The following is an 18,132-nucleotide window of genomic DNA, read 5'->3' as shown; positions in this document are numbered from 1 at the left end:
TGCTCCTTTGTTCATTCCTTTGTTGTTTTTCCTGATTCCCCCTTTGAAACACTAATAGTAAAAACTGTAGCAACTATGTTTCTTTACTTTAGCTCCAAGCCATGCATGCATGTGCTCTAGGACCCCCAGCATACCCATATCTGACCCCCAGTGTGGCTATGAGAGCTCGTCCCCCTCCCCTGCCCTACTAAAAGTCCAGCTTACAGAATATATAATTGTCTTGAACCATGCAGAACATATGCCTATTCCTTTGGTTTTAGCTGTTTTGATTTACTTTATTTTAGGTATGCCTCTTGTTATAGCACAGAGTTGAGTTTTACCTTGTGAACTAATCTGAAACCTTTTAACAAGTGAATTAAACCTAATTACATTTAGTGATACAATGGCCATGTTTGTTTTCAGATCTGTCATAATATTTTATATTGTATGTGCTTTGTGTATTTGTCATATTTACTGGTTCTTTCACAATGTGATATTTTGGGTCCTTTTAAAATGTGTATTAAAAATGTGTATTAATATTTAGCAAAATTTATATTTTTATTCTAATGATTTCCTTTATACTAATACATTTATGTAATGCCCTTACTCCTCCTTTTCACTACTTAGGTTCTTATTATTTTATTAGCTTTATATTAGTGGTTCTCAACGGAGGGGAGGGAGGGTGTGTGTGTGTGTGTGTGTGTGTGTGTATCAGTTTTGTTTCCCGGAAGACATGTGGCAATATCTGAAAACATTTTTGGTTGTTACTACTGGAGGAGGAGTGCTACTGGCATCTGGTGGGTAGAAGCCAGGGATGCTTCTAAACATTCTATGATGCACAGTACAGCCAAATGCAACAGCAAAAAGTATCCAGCCCCCAATGTCAATGGTGCTGAGTTTGAGAAATCTTTCTTTAGGTGATCTTTTGACTCCCACCTATTCTCTCTGTGGCCAAAAATGGGTTCATTTTACTTTCCCCTTTCCTCTCCTTTCTCTTCCCATTAAAAAAAATATTTCCTCTTTGTCAGACACATGACATTTATATACTATTCTTCCATCTTTATACTATTTATTATATACTATTCTTCCATCTTCCATTCTTCATCTTAGATTTCAATATAATCCATTCTCAATACCAGTCTTTTTGCTGAAGTTCCCAATGGGTTGGATAAAACCTGTCCTCTCATTAGTAGTAGATTTTTCAGGAGGGGTTCCTGAGTAAAATATTCCTGAGTTCTTGAATATTTAATACTGTGTTTCATAGTCTTGATGCTTAAAAATTACTGCATATATAATAGTTGGCTTATATTTTCCCTTCAGTTTGTTGAAAATGTTGCTTCACTCTTGTTTTGCTTTGTGTGTTGCTATTAGGAAACCTGATGACAACCTGATTTTCTTTTCTTGCAATGGACTTAATTTTTAACCTGGAGGCCCAGAGAATGTTTTCTTGTCCTCTAAAAAAATTTTTTTCCCTCTCTTTTGCTTATATTTTTTTGGGGGAGTATTTTCATTAGCTAAATATTTTACTACTTATTTTCTGTTTTATGCTGTTTTTCCCCTAGTTTTATTGAGATATAATTGATACATAACATTGTATTAATTTAAAGCCTACAACATACTGATTTGCTATATGTATACATTGTGACATGATTACCACGTAGGTTTAGTTGACATCTATTACCTCACATAGTTACACTCTTTTTTTGTGTGATGAGAACTTTTAAGATCTATTCTCTTAGCAACTTTCAAATATACAATACAGTATCGTGAACTATAGTCCCCATGCTGTGCATTAAATCTCTAGAACTTGGTTCTCTTACAACTTGAAGTTTGTGTCTTTTGACCACCTTCACCCATTTCTCCTGTGCACCACCCTTGCCTTTGGCAACCACCAATCTATTCTCTGCATTTGTGAGTTCTGTTTTGTAAGATTCCACATATAAGTGAGAATATACAGTACTTGTTTCTCTGCGTGACTTATTTCACTTAGTATAATGTCCTCAAGATCCATCCGTGTGGTTGCAAATGTTGGGATTTCCTTCTCTCTCTCTCTTCTCTTTATGGCTTAATACTATTACGTGTGTGTGTGCGTGTGCGTGTGTGTATCTTCTTTATCCATTCGTCCATCGATGGACACTTAGGTTGCTTCCATGTCTTGGCTATTGTAAACAATGCTGCAATGAACATGGGGACACAGTTATCTCTAAGATAGTGATTTTGTTTCCTCTAGATATATACCCAGAAGCGGAATTGCTGGATCATATGGTAGTTCTATTCTTAATTTTTGGAGGAATCTCCATACTGTTTTCCACAGTGTCTGCGCCAGTTTGCCTTCCCACCCACAGTGCACAAGGGTTCCCGAGAGGAGACCCCCAGCTCTTGTCAGTCCTTCCTTCTTTACCTCTCCTGCAGTGGCCGTCTTGCCTGGATGATCCTCCTTAGTTTGGCCTTTGTCTACTATAGATTTCCTGCTGCCTAAGCCACCTGCCCTTTAGGCTGCCATCCTTAGAACCTGACCTCTTCAGTCCAGGCCAAACCCCATCCCTGAAGGAGAATAACTTTTCTGTCCCCAGGTTCCTATCCTGAGCTGAGCTGGGCTTTATTATAACTTAATTTTTTAAATAAAAAAATGTGATGAAATACACATTGCATAAAGTTTACCATCTTAACCATTTTTAAGGGTACAGGTATTATCAAATATATTCACATTGTTGTGCAATCTCCAGGATTTTTTTCATCTTGTAAAATGGAAACTCCGTACCCATTAAGCAGCTCCCACTCCCCCCTCCCTCCAGCCCCTGGCAACCACCATTCTACTTTATTTCTATGAATTTGACACCTTATAAAAGCAGAATCGTGCTGTATTTGTCCTGTAATGGGTTTGTTTCACTTAGCATAATGTTCTCAAGCTTCCTCTATGTGGCAGCATGTGTCAAAATCTCTCTCCTCTTTAAGGCTACTATTCCATGTAGCACATCTTGTGTATCCATTCATCTGTCAATTGACATTTGGGCTCTTCTACCCCTAAGCTATCGCCAATAATGCTGCTATGAACATGGGCACACATATCTCTCTTTGTGACTCTGCTTTCCATTCTTTTGGATATATACTCAGAAGAAGAATGGCTGGATCATACAGCAGCCCGTTTTCTGAGGAACCTCCATACTATTTCCCCCAGCGGTTTTACTATTTCACACACACAAGGATTCCAGTTTCTCTACATCCTCGCCAACTCTTGGTATTTTCTGTGTTTTTCACAGGACCTATCCTAACAGATGTGAGGTGGCATCTCACTGTGGTTTTGATTGCATGTCCCTAATGATGAGTGATGTTTTGCAATTTTTCCTGTGCTTGTTGGTCACCTGTGTGTCTTCTTTGGAGAAATGTCTCTTCAAGTGCTTTGCCTGTTTTAAAATCAGGTTTTGAGGGGCGCCTGGGTGGCTCAGTAGGTTAAGCATCTGACTCTTGATTTTGGCTCAGGTTGTGATCTCAGGGTCGTGGGATCGAGCCCTGCATTGGGCTCCACGCTCAGCTCGGAGTCTGCTTGTTGCTCTCCCTCTGCTCCTCCCTCACTCGTCCTTTCTCTCGCTCTCTCAAATGAATAAAATCTTTAAAAAAATAAAATCAGGCTTTGTTGTTGTTGAATTGTAGGAATTCCTTACATTTTTTTGGATGTTGATCCCTTAACAGTATACGATCTGCAAATATTTCCTCCCATCCCTTAGGTTGCCTTTTCACTCTGTTGACTGTGTCCTTTGATGCAGTTTTTGGATTTGATGGAGTGCAATTTATCTGTTTTTTCTTTTGTTGCCTGTGCTCTTGGAGTCCTAGCCCAGAAATCATCACCAAATCCAATGTCATGAAGCTTTCCCTTATGCTTTCTTGTAAGACTTTTATATTTTAGGTCTTATGTTTAGGTATGTACTCCCTTTTGTGTTAATTTTGGTCTATGGTAGATTTCCACATTTCCACTCTTGGCTTCTGGCCCATAATATGTCTTTCCTCCCCTTCCCCAAGAAACACTTGCCCCTAGCCACGAAAAAGGCCATTAAAATGTAAGAAACCAATGCAAAAATTTATATTTTATTTGAATTCAAAAAATTTAAAATTGCTTTCAAATTCAGGAAAGTACCATAATGCAGGACCCCAGGGGAAGCCTCATATACAGAGACAGATAAATTAAATGTATATACCGCAGACAAGCCAAGAAGGTGTGTAGATTACATATTTACAGTACTTGATGTTTTCTGAAAACCATATTTATACATTTTATTACATTTACAAAAAAGGCTTCCACTACCGTTTACCTACAATAATGAAAAAAAAATTTACACCTTTTTTTCTTTCTTTTTTGGTACTGTACAAACTTTGTATAATAAAAATATATCTCTGTACAAAAGATTTTTTTTGTTTTTGTTTTACTTTTTTTTTTTTTTTCCTCATGGGATGGTGGTGGGTATATGGTGTGGATGGTGAGTGAAAGGCCTAGTCTGCCCCGGTTCCTTCCAAGCCTCTGGAGGTGGTGTGAAAATGCCAGAGGTGGGCATGGGTGATGCACAGCAGAGTGCTGGGTGCCCCACTGGTGTCTCCTGGGACTTCAAAGGGGACACAGGGGAGGGGCGGAGGCAGGGCTGGAGAAGGAGTCCACTGCGTGGTCTGAGAGAGAGGAGTGAAGAACAGGGAAAGGATGCAGCCAAAGAACTTCCTGCATTTGTTTCCAGGGAAGGAGAGGGATGAGCGCGTGAGTGTGTGTGTTTGGGTTGGTCCTCTCCCGCCAAGCCAGGGATGTGGTGGCCCACAGCAGGTGTGGGTGGCTGTGGGCTCCTGCCATTGCGGGTCCCAGTCCCATGTGCTGGAAACTGACCACCTCTCACAGTATTCCAGCCCATCTCTAACGTTAGGCAGCTCACTTCATTTGCTTAAGAACCGGGTGTCCCTGCCATTCCACTCCCTTACATTTCTATTCGTTATTTCAATTATGTGATATGAACATCTTAGGACAGCATGTCACATGTGCACAGGTGCTTAAGCCCAGGGGGACCTTCCCGAGGACAGAGAAAACAGCTCTAAATGCCACCGTTTGATCCCTAAACTTGTTAGTGTTCCAACAATACGTATATGGAATTCAATAATGACCCAGGGACGATGGAACTCAAAATGAATCAAGCCGACTTGCAAGGAACTGGAGAGAATGTGACTTTCATTCACTCCATTCTTTTGATTCGGGAATGCTCAGGTTGTCTGTCTGCTGTAGCGAGGGGCTGCTGGGAGCCAAGCCAGCGCCGGCTCCAGGAGGCCTGGGCACTGGGTCCCTTCCCTGGCGCTGCCAGGTGGAGAGGACAGAGCCCAGCTGGGACACACAGGTCCCCTGCCTGGCCCGCCAGCCTTGGCCACAGCTCTGCTACAGAGACGCACCTACTCCCCCCTGTATTTGGTGCCCGTTAGACCTGGGCGTCTGGCAGCTGGTGTCGTGGACTTTGGAGTCAGACCCATCTGGGTTAGCGTCCTGACTGCACACTTACTGTGTGGCTTACGTCTCTTCAACCTTTCCGGGCTTCTGTTTTCTCGTTTATAAGACAAGAACAATAATTCCTATATCTTGGGTGTTGTAAGGTCTAGAAATGATACACCGAAAGTGTCAGGCACAGAGAAGAAACTCAGCACGTGGCAGCCATTACTTTTTGGACACTGGGCTAGACTTGCCCTCCTGTACCAGCCCCTTCCCGGCGCCTGCAGCCTCGGCCACCTCTGCCTGGGCCACTGACTTCTTTTCTCCTTGTCAGTTGACAGCCAGACTTGACCTTGGACTCAAGGCCCGATTCCTGTTGTCCCTCCCCCCAACTCACCCTTCTTTCCCAGTGCTGCCTGGCACCCGGAATGACTTTTTAAACTTACTGCGCTTAGAACTCAGTAAAATTCTGTTGGAAAAAATAAACTGCTTTCTACAGTACTTCTTCAGATGTTTTTCTGCCCTTGGGGTACTCCTTGCTGTCACCCTGCAGATGAGGACGTCCACTGGCAGCCAGCTGCTTTCTGCACGTTGGCCACCGGCTGAGACAGTCACCGTGTCCTCACACACGGGGCAGACGGGGCGTGTTGGTTTCAGTGTGTCCTCCTCTTCACCTCTTCTGTGTGGGGGGGAGCAGGGCATGGGGCATCTTTCACACACAGCTCTCTTTCTTTCTTAAGCTTCTGTGGTCTCTTCCATAGACTCAAATGAAGGAGAGGCGTGTGCGTCTATGTGTGCTCGGGCCCATACACACACGGGCACATCCACAAGATGCTTTGCTATTTTAAATCTGTAAGCTTCCTTCATCCATCTGCAGCCCCCTCTTCCTTTACTGTCCAAAGTCGGGGCCCAGTGGGCGTCTTCTCTGGGGTGGTGGGTGCAGATGGTGGTGGGGCGAGGGCCCAAGTCCCAGCAGTAGCAGACACAGGCAGAGAGACAGACGAAGATGGGCACCGGGCGCTGTGCTCAGGGGGCTCTCGGCCTGTCCCCGGAGAACTAGGGACAGACAGATGGCACCACAGATTGTAAACAAGAGAGGCGGGGTGGGGTGGGGTGGGGCAGGGAGCAGGAGCCGGTGAGAGAAAAGAGGCAAAGCAAAGAGGGATAAAGGGGAAAGAAGTCAATTAGTAGCCTTGATCTTTGATCTTCCCCAACTGAGGACGGGGTGTAGGTGGGGGAACACACACAGCAGGACACACATTCTCCCATATTGTCTTTTTTTTTCTGGCAGTATCAACTTATCCATTAGGCACAAGAGACCCAATGCTTAGGGGCCACCACACTTTTAGGGGTGCAGGAAAATGGTTTAACTTTAGTTTCTTTCAAAATCGGAAGGAAAAAATATGAATATGACAATAATGGGCATATAATAATGTGTCCAGACTGGGTTATATTCATCTTTATAACAACACAGTTGTCAACTATCATGTTTAATATTTTTTTTAATGGAGGAAAAGGCCCATGAGAGCCATACCACAGCCCTGCTCCCTGACTCACTGACCCCACAGGCCTCCATGATTTTCCTATTTCGGGTTCTTATTTTAATTTCAGCTGTTCTTGTTAGGCATCATTTGAATTTATCACCCAATTATTCATTTTAACCCTATGTGTGTGTGTTCAGGGTAGTTCTTCACACATCCCCTCCCTGAGTCAACAACGCTTTCTCTGTGTTTCCTCTGCGCTCCTGCTCTGGGCAGGGCACGGTGGGCGCCTCTCCAGGGGAGCCTCGCTGGACGGCTGTGGCCTGGGTGGAATATTCCGAAGCCCTGAATGCTGATGACAGACAATGCTGGGGGCTCAGACTTGGAGACCCCAACTGCACGTGACCTGGAGGTGACACATATGCACACAGGTGTGGGGACCCAATGGAGCCCGAGATGGCAGCGGGGGTTGGGGAGGGGCGTGATGCAGATCAGGGGGCATTCTGGTTTCTCTCTTATACTGTTCAGTAATTCAGCAACTCGAAGTTCAGAGTCATTACTGATCACCTGTGAGGCCTGACTTATGTCATCAGAGGGGATTTTCCTTTTTCTTTTTTGCTTTCTATTTGTACGAGTTCTGAGTAGGAAAAAGTACAGAGGGATCATAAAGACGAAACCTCAGAACTAAGTATGGAATTCTGGAATAATTTCTCCTCCTTCTTTAAATGTTTGTTTCAGATGGATGTCAAAGGATGTGGAAAAACTCAGTAAGTTAATTATTTGTGTTCAATGGTTGCCTTTGTATATTCTGAAAATAATTTTGATCTCTTTATGTATAAATTATCTTAATGCCTACAATTTTAAGCTTAGACTTAAGCCAGAGAAATAATCTAGAGGAGAAAGTGGACTCAGAGGAGGGAGGGGAGAATTGGAGACAGGCAGGGATTGTGGCAACCATCTGCCATGCTCTAGGTGATGGCTAATTTGACACGTCAGCTCGACAAGGCTCTGGTCAGACACTAGTTGTTTGGTCGAACACAGGTCTAGATGTTGCTGTGAAGGGATTTCTTAGGTGTGTTAACACTTAAATCAGTAGACTTTGAGTAAAGCAGATTACCCACCCCAAAGAGGTGGGCCTCATCCAATCAGTTGAAGGCCTGAGGAGAAAAATTAAGGTCCCTGAGGAGGAAGGAATCCTGCCTCCAGATGGCCTTTGGATCAAGATGAAATCAACCCCTGATGGAATTTCCAGCCTGCAGGCCTGCCCTGTGGACTTTAGACTTTCCAGCACCACAATCATGTGAACCAATTCCTTAAACTAAATCTCTCCCCCCACCTCTCTCTCTAAGTATATATACAATACATACACATGTATATCCATCTCTCTAGATGGATATCTCTATATATCTAGATATACTTATGCATACATCTTCCTGTATGGACATAGATATGCAGATGTCCATACGGAGATGTGGATATATATGCATGGTATGTGTATCTTATGTATGTATTATGTATACACACATGCACCTCTCTCTGGAGAGCCCTGACTGCCGCATTCTACTTGGATATTTTGCCAAGCCCAAGGGCTAAGGAGAGCACAGTCTCTGGAGTCAGCCTGCCTGGAACTGGGGCTGGATTCTGCCCCTGCTACTTACTAGCTGTGTGATCTTGGTCGAGGTCGTTCTTGCCCTGTACCTCAGTTTTCCCACTGAATGGGGATAACAACAGTACCCACCTCGCAGGGGGCCGTCCCTAGCTCAGCGCCCGGCGCACAGCGTACTCAGCGCGCGGTCCGCCCCTCCCCCTCCCCCCCCCCCCCCCCGCGCACGCGCGTCTCACCGGCTGCCGGAGGCGGGGCTCTCGGTGGCGGCGGTGGCAGCCCGGCCTGGGGGCTATACCGCGGTACACACTGTGCTGACTGTGAACTCCGCCTCGGCGGCCATGATGTCTGTGGGCTGGATGTTGCGGTCGTACATTGGGTTCTCGAACGTGGCCCGGACGTTTGTGTTCTCATGGCCAGCATAGCCATTGAACGGAACTTTGGGTCTTCTCCTTGGAATGAGACAGCGAATGACAGAGAGAGAGAGAGAGAGAGAGATTGAGAGAGAGAGAGGCTGACTCAGGGTCTGAAGGGGGACAGGGAGGGAACGGGAGCTTGTGTCTTCCTTTCAGAAGGCCCCAGGAAGGCTGTGGGCTGGGGTCGGGGATGGGGCCCTACCCCCTCCAGCCCCCCCCCCCCCCCCCGCTCTCCCCCGCCGCCCTCCCTCCGGTACCTGTGCTTGTAGAGATAGAGCACAAAGCCCGCGATGATGAGGGCGATGAAAGGCACCAGGATTGCGGCGGCCACCGAGCTGCTGTTGGAAGCAAAGTGGCGGCCGATGGACTCGGGGTCGGACTCCAGCAGCCTGAGGTCTGCAAAGTCGCAGAGCAGAAACCTCAGGTCACAGAGACCCAGCTATGTGAGGGGACAGCCCCCCGGGGGGCGGTGTGGCCTCGAGCAGGGAGGTCATCTCCTGCAGTGCAGCCCGGACCCGAGCCAGCTGCCTTCCCCGCCCCCAGTCCCCGGGGAGCCAATCTGCAGGAGAACCTAAAACCTGTCACAGGCTAAAATCTTCAGAGGGTGCCGCCTTCAGAAGTTTTGAAACTTCTTTTGGCCACAGAAGCCTTTTATCAGGTAAAACCTTAGGAGGAAGCCAAAATACAAAGGTGAGGGTGGGCCTGCTGGGGGCGGGGGGCGTGGGAGAGGAAGTGCGAGCAGCCTGGGGCGGGGGTCTCCCTCCTCCTCCTCCGCTGTGGTCCTCCTGGCACCAGGCTGGGCGGGGGACACGCGGCCGCTAAGTGGCCCACCGCACCGGGGTGGAGGCTCCAAGAGGGGACAGGTCTGCCCCGGGGGACGGGGAGTCAGTTGAGAAGCCAGAAGCGAGAACTCCAGCTTCTGAGTTCTCTCTGGTGTGTCAGGCTGAGGGGCCAGGGGAACTGTCTTCAAGTACTTGAAGGGCTGCTGTCGGGAAGAGAGAGAGGTCTTACTCCATGCTCCTCACAAGGGCGAGCTAAGAACTCCCCTAGGGGAGGAGAGTGGGAATGACAGGGAAGCAGATTTTTGCTAAGACAAGGAGAAGCTTCCTGAAGGTCAGAGCTGCGAGAAAATGCAGGCAGGGCCCCTGGGCATGGTGGTGTCAGCAGCCGGGTACATAGAGCTGGCTCTTGAGCACCCCTGACTGCCTCCTGTCTCCCCTCCCACCGCCTCGGAGAAACCAGGGGCCCTCCCTGGACTAGGGTCTGAGGCTCTGGGTCAAGGTCAGTCTCTGAAGGGAGGAGACTGGATGCCGATGACTGTAGCAGGCAGGGTAAAGATGCCAGGGAAGAGCCACCTTCTGGGACTGCTCGGGGAGGGAAGGACAATGTGAGTTAAAGGCACCCCTAAGAAGCCCACATGTGCATGCTTTAGGGTGTCTGGGTGGTGCCCAAGGGCTGGCTGGCTGGTGTTGCTGGGGGCCGTATTCGAGACCCAACGTCCCTTATGCCGGGGGTCTCAACTCCAGGCCCGGCCATGAAACTGTTTGGCAAAGGTCGAGCCTGTCATGTGTATGTGCTTGTTTCTGGGGACATATTCCATAGCCTTTATCAGAATCTCAAAGGCCGGGGTGCCTGGGTGGCTTAGTCGTTAAGCGTCTGCCTTTGGCTCAGGTCACGGTCCCAGGGTCCTGGGATCAAGCCCCACATCGGGCTCCCTGCTCAGCGGGAAGCCTGCTTCTCCCTCTCCCACTCCCCCTGCTTGTGTTCCCTCTCTCACTGTGTCTCTGTCAAATAAATAAATAAAATCTTAAAAAAAAAAAATCTCAAAGGCAGCCGCGACCCCCAAATGGTTAAGAACCCCTGGATTTGGCTGTTGCACTTCACTCCTCTACCCCCCACCCCTGTACACAAGTGTTTCCCTTCCCGGGGACAAATGCTAGTTACCAAGTCTTTGAAAGCCGAACTGCCCAAAGCCTTGGCCCTTGACCGAGCCTTGATAGATGAAGGTGCCTCCGGGGGACTCTGAGGAGACCTGCGAAGGTGAGAGCAGAGGCAGTGAGATGGGGGCATGGCCAGGTGAAGCCGCACGCCCTCCTGGTGCGGGCTGTCAGACTCTGGTGTACCCTGGGACTGTGGTGCTGGAGGTGGGGCGGGCCCACTGGGTGCTCCTAGGAGGCGGGGAGGCGCTTCATCGTCTACTGGTCCCATCACTTCATCTGTGTGGGCCTCCCATTTGCCAGGCAGGACTAACAACAGTACCTGTGCGCAGGGTGGTGGCGAGGCCTGCTCGAGCTCACGCAGAGAAGGCACTTAGACCACTTCCGGGCCTAGAGAACTGTTAGCCGTTATCACTGTGATGAAAACGACCGTCAAGAGCCCCTGGAACCACTGAGCCGTGATTAAAGTGTACCCAGCAGATTTAACATACTTTGGATGGTTCATCACAGTTCCAATAGCTACTAATTTGAGGAGGTAGTTGGGGACATAAGTCTTCTTGGCTCATCTGTCTTGTCCCTGCGGATGCACCCTGACTCCTCAGCTACTCTGGCCACCATCACCTCTCCCTCCTTCCCACACTTCCATGTCCAGCATCAACAATCTGAGACAGGGAAGTCACAGGTGTGATATGGGACACTATGCTCAATTCCCACCCCCCCGTGAAATTGGAAGGTACGGGCAGAGAAGCATCACTGTGGATCTGCCTTCTGCCTTAAGAATGCCCTAGAATGTAGTTAGGCTTTCCCACACGGGAAGGCAAGAAAGCCGTATCTCCTGCCCTGTGTCTTGGTCTCTCAAGCTGTGCTAAATCAGCTGTAATCTGCATCCTCAATTGTGAGTGATATTTGAAGTAGTCACCTGGGACCTTTTCCCATATCCCAGCACAACACCATTACCTCCAGCTTGCTTGAATTCACTCTTACACAGCTGTTCCGGTTCCTTGCTTTCTGCTCGAACATCAGACCCTACTCCATATCACTCAGATGTGCTGGCCCTCCGGACACTCCGCCTCCTGGCCCCTTTATCTTTTCCTTTACCCATTTCACTAGCAGATGAGGATTCCCTTGATCCCAGTCCTGGCCCCCAAGTAAACCTCTCAAGTTTCCATGTTGATCCTACGCATCTCCACTCTCTCTCCCCCCTTCCCTGCCTATGATCTGGGAATCAGGGACAGGGCAAGGGCACAGAGAGGTCAAGGACTGAGATTTTGCAGCACTTACATGCCCATCTAAAGCCCAGTGATCGTCTTTGAATTTGTTCACAAAGATCTCCACAGGCCCTGTAATCTGGTAAACCTGGAGCAGGAGATGGAAATCTTCTTTCTTATAAATTCCTGGGAAAAGGAAGTTCAGAGAGTACACTAAAGATCTGGAAAAATCTCCAAGCCCAAATTTGCGGGTACGTGGAATTTCACGTGTCGATGTTGATGTAAACATGGCATGCATGACTGCCAGTAGGTAAGCGTAGTCTGGCCTATGAGATTGTGTGCGTTGAGTGTGAGGATACACAAGAGTGTGCGCATGTGTGTTACAGACAACTGGATCACTGACCTGTGTTTGTGACCCTTTTAATGCATGCACGCGTCAGAATAAAGTGAATATGACTTTGCATACATTAATGTGTCAGTTAATGCAGGAGTATGCTTTACGACTCCGTGGGTGCGGGAATGCAGGACGCATGTACGTGGGCTTCTGTGATGTCTTTACTACTCTGCCTTAGAGCGAATGGGGAACCCGACTGTTCAGTTGTGCGTGTGTGCACTCGCACGGATGAGCGGGTATGATTGTATGTGGGCCTTGTATTAATGTCTACATCCATTCGCTCATGCATTCCTTTACCTGTCCATCTCTTCCAGAAATGTTTGTTTTCTGAGACATTTAGTTTTTCTGATTATAAAAAGATTGAAAATTGGGGAAATTGTGGGAAAGGCAGAGATGCAGGAAGAAAAAAGAAATCATTTCTGATATCACTAAGAAATAGCCACTGTTAAACTTTTGGTGGAATTATTTCCAATTTTCTTTCTTTTTTTAAGATTTTATTTATTTGAGAGACATAGAGAGCAAGAGAGAGTGCACGAGGGGGGGAGCTGCAGAGAGAGAAGGAGAAGCAGACTCCCCACTGAGTAGGGTTAGGGTTGGGGCAGGGTTCCATCCCAGGACCCTGGAATCATGACCTGAGCTGAAGTCAGAAGCTTAACCAACTGAACCACCCAGGCAACCCCAATTTTCTTTCTAATGAATACAATTTTTCCTTTAAAAACTGGAGTCACATTGTAAATGCACTATGGTAGGTCCATTTGCCTCCAAACTGGCATACTATCTATCAGATGTATTATAATTAATATATCCATTTTGTTATTTTTGGATAATTTTCTCTTTCCAGTTTTTATGTAATACAAGTAGCCCTGTAATGTCAACATCTTTTATTCAGGAATGTTTCACTCCCTCCATAGTTATTTTTTATGATAAAAATTCTTAGAAATATGATTAATGGGTTCAATAATTTTCAAAGAGCTTAACACAAATTGCCAAACTGTTTTCTAGAACTGTACTATTTTACACTTTGACCATCAACTGCATCAGTGCCTTCACTGGACCTTGACCAGCACTAACGTTTATCACTTAAAAAAAAAATCTTAGTGGGATAAGTGGAAAATGACATTTTCTGTTTACTTTTAGTTTTTTGATTATTGCTGAAAAATATTTTTTCTTTTGTTTATTGACTGACTTTATTTTGGCTTCTGGGAATTCTGTCCTTATTTTTGGTTCAGTTTTAGGGATTTTGGTCTCTTTTCTCTTTATTTAAGAGTTGTTTTCAGTTCAAGTTATTGTTTGTCATCTAACCATTTCCTTTTAGACCCTGGTGATTTTATCATGCAAACAAAGATGAACAGACAATTTCTCCTCCTTCTGCCCATCAGACAAGTCCCCCCAGGACGTGAGGATGCAATGACAGTAGACTTGTCCTTGTAGAGGGCGTGTGCCCGCCCACCCCTATCACACCCAGGCTTTCACGGGGGTGGCCTGCTCCTTACCAGCCAAGTGCACCTCCACGCCACTGTGGTCAATCATGGTGGCGTTGACCTTGCTGTTGACAACCTGGAAGCCAGTCACTCTGAGCATGGCCGGCTGCTTCTTCCCCTGGTACTCATAGGCCCCTTTCCATAGGGAGTTCTTGGCAAAAACATCCCCAGGAACTGGAGGAAGTGAGAAACAGATGTGAGAGGGACTGAGGCCACCTGATGGCTGATCCCAATTCACTCACTGAGATTGCTTTCTCCAAAGCCTAACTCGGGAGAGGATGGTGGAGTGCTCCGGTCCCCCTGTGATCCAAAATGGAACTTGAACTGAGTATGATGCCAACTCCAGTTTCCTTCTTATATAACACACATGCAATGTGATGAATAAAAGTATAAAGTTCAAAAGAGGATATGACAGTCCACAATAATTTTGCATTGGTCGGGCCACACATGTAGTTATGTGCCCAGTTCTGGACATCGCACTTTATAAGAAATAATACCTGTGTTAAAAAAGTAACCGTTTCCAGGAAGCTCCCTGGGCAGGACTTGGATCTCTGTGTCTGTATGACTACACACTGGCCAGTCCTGTGCTGGGGGGGTTGTGGTAAACAATGGCTCCTGAGCTCGAAGATCTGGATGTGTTTCTGGAAGGCTTTGGCTCTCTCCTCTGGATGAGGTTTCTGTTTCCTTCAGGCTCACTTCCTCCTGAAGTTTGTCAGGGGTGGGTAGTGGGTGGAGGAATCTGTTTGGCTCTGTAGACAGTTTTCACACCCTTTCACTGAGTACTCGGAAAGTCATGTGCATGTCTCTGGGTAACTAGGTGAAGGAATCAACAACAGTTTCTTGAGCCGAAGCTCTGGACCATACCTACCAGAAGCTTGGGTGAGTGGTGGCTCCCGGGCAGTGTTGATGGGTCTCCCACTCGGCCGGACCTCTGCTGGGGAAAGAGAATGGAAGAACACAGGTTCACACTCTGGTCTACACTCTATTGGAAAAATAATGGCCACCTCTCTGACACTAGGTCAATGGGTTCTCTGAGATCCTGCTTTGGACTTATCCTCTTAAATTGGGAGTGGATACTTTGTCTGGTGATGCTATGGACCCCTCTTGGAATAATAAAACAATGAGTTAAAAGGAAATCCATTTTATCAATTACAGTCATTGACATATTAAACAAAGAATTAGGATGCAGGTAGATACGTGATTCTTTATTACTGCATTAAACAACAGGATCTAATAGCAGGTCCAGTCACTACCATATCCTTGAAGTAGTCAGGAACATAAGCAATATTTCATGATATCAGTAACAACTGTAATATAATATGAAAATCTCTGTAATTTTTACTGGTGACAAAGTCATAGGTATTGTTAACACTACTATGGGTTTTTGTCTACATTTCAAATTAAAGGAAGTGTTAAATTTCAGCAAGAGGTAAAGGACAATAAAGCTGTCTCTTCTGCCACCCTTGTACCTAGATCTGCTGAATGCCCCTATTGATGACCCTAGGTTGAAAAGCCCTGTCCCAGACTCTGCTTTCTTCCCAGATGCCTGGCACGATGGAGGACCTTCCAACAATCAAAAGCGAACTCCTTGAGGCCTGGTGGGGGTTTGAGTGGTGTGCTCCCTTCCCTTGGAGTGATGATATTAAGACTGAGAAGCCCACAACAGCTGCTCTGTCTCACACCATGAACCACAATTCCCAGCGCGTTTTCTCTGGCGTCCACACTGACATCCCTCCCAACCTAGGAGATGCTCAAGGAGGAGCATGAGGGGGATGTACTCGGGGTGCCCAGGGCTTGGCTCCTGTGATGACCACCATGGTCAATATCCACAGCAAGACCTCGTGGTGATGTCACAGAGGCAGTTATACAGATCAATGGATAAAGCTGAGGATCCAGATATAAGCTCACATCATCCGGTCCCTGTTCAACACAGTCTGGGCTTCCTGGCCTTCGCCTACTCTGTGAAGCCTAGGGAGCTGAAGATGGCAAGTGATGTGACTGGGGTCCTGGCCTACATCCCTGCTGCCAAGTGACTGAACATCTGGGCCCTGGTCTTGGGCCTCCTTCTGATCATTACGTTCACCATTACTTTTGCCACTGGTCGCTGATGATTCTCCACGCAATTTCAGAGACCATAAAATGTTATGGAGGCTGCTAGTAGCTGCCCATGGTCTGAGGCTCTCACCCCTCTCATAGCAGTGTCTATACACATCAGTTTACAGCTGAATTCAATAAAGCACTTGTGTGTGGGGAGTAAAAAAGACTGAGAAGCCCTCACAGGCAAAGTCACAAGCTCTGGGCCTAAGCCAGACAGTGTAGGTTCAGGTCCCAGCAGTGCTACTTCGTGATGTGTGACCTGGACCAGTCCCTTTACCCCTCAAAGTCTCCATCTCCTCATTGGAAATATGGGAAAATACTGAAACATACCTCACAGGTCTACGCTGAATAAATGAGGTTGTGAACATGAAGGTCACAGTCAGCCATTGTTAATGTCTTTTCTTCTTTTGCACAGAAACAACAGAAATATCTGCCTCATCACCAAGGAAGGGCAGACTCTCCCTTCTATCTCCTTGAGGAGGCTAGATTTTGAGCACAATCATTCCGACTCCGGAGGGCAGTTTATGTACAGAAGGCTGTGGAGAAATTTTCCACAGTGTCTCAGTCAAAGTAGTTTTATGAAGAAAATGCCTTTATTGTCTTAGGTTTTATAAGATGAAGGGTGTAAGAGGGAGAAAGCTTATAGGCCAGGAGCTGTGCTAGGCCATGTTATTCACATTATTTCATTTACTCCTGCTCTCAGAACTGTGAGGTACAGATTACTATCTCCATTTTATAGAAGAGAAACTCATTAAGAGGCAGAAAAGTGAAGAGGCTTGCTAAAGATCACACAGTAAGGGGATGAATTGAAATTCAACTGCATCTAAAGCATTTTGTCCTTTTATAGACAAGTACATAATAGCATCAAAAACAATAAAATACTTAAGACTAAATGTGACCAAGAAGTGCAAGACGTGTATAGTGAAAATGACAAACCATCGTTTTAGAAGGAATTAAAGATCTAAATAAATGGAAAGACATCCCCTGCTCATGGATTGGAAGACTTAATACTGTTCAGATGGCAACATTCCCCAAACTGACCTACAGATTTACTGCAATCCCTGTCAAAATCCCAGCTGTCTGTTTTGCAGAATTTCACAATCCAACCCTAAAGTTCATATAGAAATATAAGGGGCCCAGAAGAGCTAAAACAATCTTGAAAAAGAAGAACAAAAAGGACGATGTACACTTCCCAACTTCAAAACTTATTACAAAGCTATTGTAATCAGAACTGTGGTGATGTCATAGAGGCAGTTATACAGATCAATGGCTAAAGCTGGGGATCCAGATATAAGCTCACATATTTATGGTCAAATGATCTTTGACAAGGGTGCCAAGAAAATTCAATGAAGAATAGTGAAGAATAGTCTTTCCAACAAATGGAGCTGGGACAACTGGATATCCACATGCAAAAGAATGAATTTGGACCCCAAATGACCACCTCCCCCTCCAAAAAACCCCACAAAATGAACAAAAGACCTAAATTTGGGAGCTAGAACTATAAAACTTAGAAAAAGCCATAGACATAAGTTTTCATGACCTAGGATTTGGCAGTGGTTTCTTAGGTATGATATGGAAGCATGAAGAAAGAAAATATAGATAAATTGGAGTTCATTAAAATTAAAGACTTTTGTGCTTAAAAGGACACCAAAAGAAGGTGAAAAGATCCAAACTCATCAAGTTGTATACATTGAATATGTGCATTTTTATATATCAATTACATCTCAATAAGGCTGTAAAAAAACTCCATTTAAAAAAAAAAGAAAAAAATTTAACACAGGACTAAAATGGAGCTTGAAATGTGACAGTCTAATTTCATTTTAGGTGATGAGTGAAATAAAGGAGAAAGTATTTGTAAATTTTAAAAAAAGAAAGTGAAAGACAACCCATAAAATGGGAGAAAATATGTGCAAATCTTGTATCTGATAAGAGTCTTATATTCTAGATATATAAAGAACTCTTGAAGAGACTCTGGACCAAGATGGTGACATGGGAAGGTCCTGAATTCCCCTCCTGTCATGGACACACTGAATGTACAGCTACACACAGTTTAACAGCAGGAGTTCAAGTAGAGGAAAGGATCTAAA

General features: G+C 45.9%; 1 protein-coding gene across 2 annotated transcripts in view; it reads right to left on the bottom strand.

The window, feature by feature from the left end:
- Window positions 1-4,279: 4,279 nt before the first annotated feature.
- CSMD2 (CUB and Sushi multiple domains 2) overlaps window positions 4,280-18,132 on the bottom strand; it is a 584,478-nt gene continuing 570,625 nt past the window's right edge. Inside the window, exons 56-62 of one of the 2 annotated variants that reach the window (XM_036065276.2) lie at window positions 14,817-14,882; window positions 13,961-14,122; window positions 12,147-12,259; window positions 10,873-10,960; window positions 9,186-9,266; window positions 8,752-8,964; window positions 4,280-6,484 (exon numbers count right to left, since the gene is read on the bottom strand). In XM_036065276.2, coding sequence (XP_035921169.2) covers window positions 6,318-6,484; window positions 8,752-8,964; window positions 9,186-9,266; window positions 10,873-10,960; window positions 12,147-12,259; window positions 13,961-14,122; window positions 14,817-14,882 — 890 coding nt within the window. In that variant the 3' untranslated portion in view covers window positions 4,280-6,317. Of the gene's footprint in view, window positions 6,485-8,751; window positions 8,965-9,185; window positions 9,325-10,872; window positions 10,961-12,146; window positions 12,260-13,960; window positions 14,123-14,816; window positions 14,883-18,132 lie in introns of both variants that reach the window. The other variant, XM_036065279.2, reaches the window with a different exon arrangement.

The sequence above is a fragment of the Halichoerus grypus genome, chromosome 5 (genome assembly GCF_964656455.1).
Source record: "Halichoerus grypus chromosome 5, mHalGry1.hap1.1, whole genome shotgun sequence".
NCBI lineage: Eukaryota > Metazoa > Chordata > Mammalia > Carnivora > Phocidae > Halichoerus > Halichoerus grypus.
This window is presented reverse-complemented; position numbering and strand designations above follow the sequence as displayed.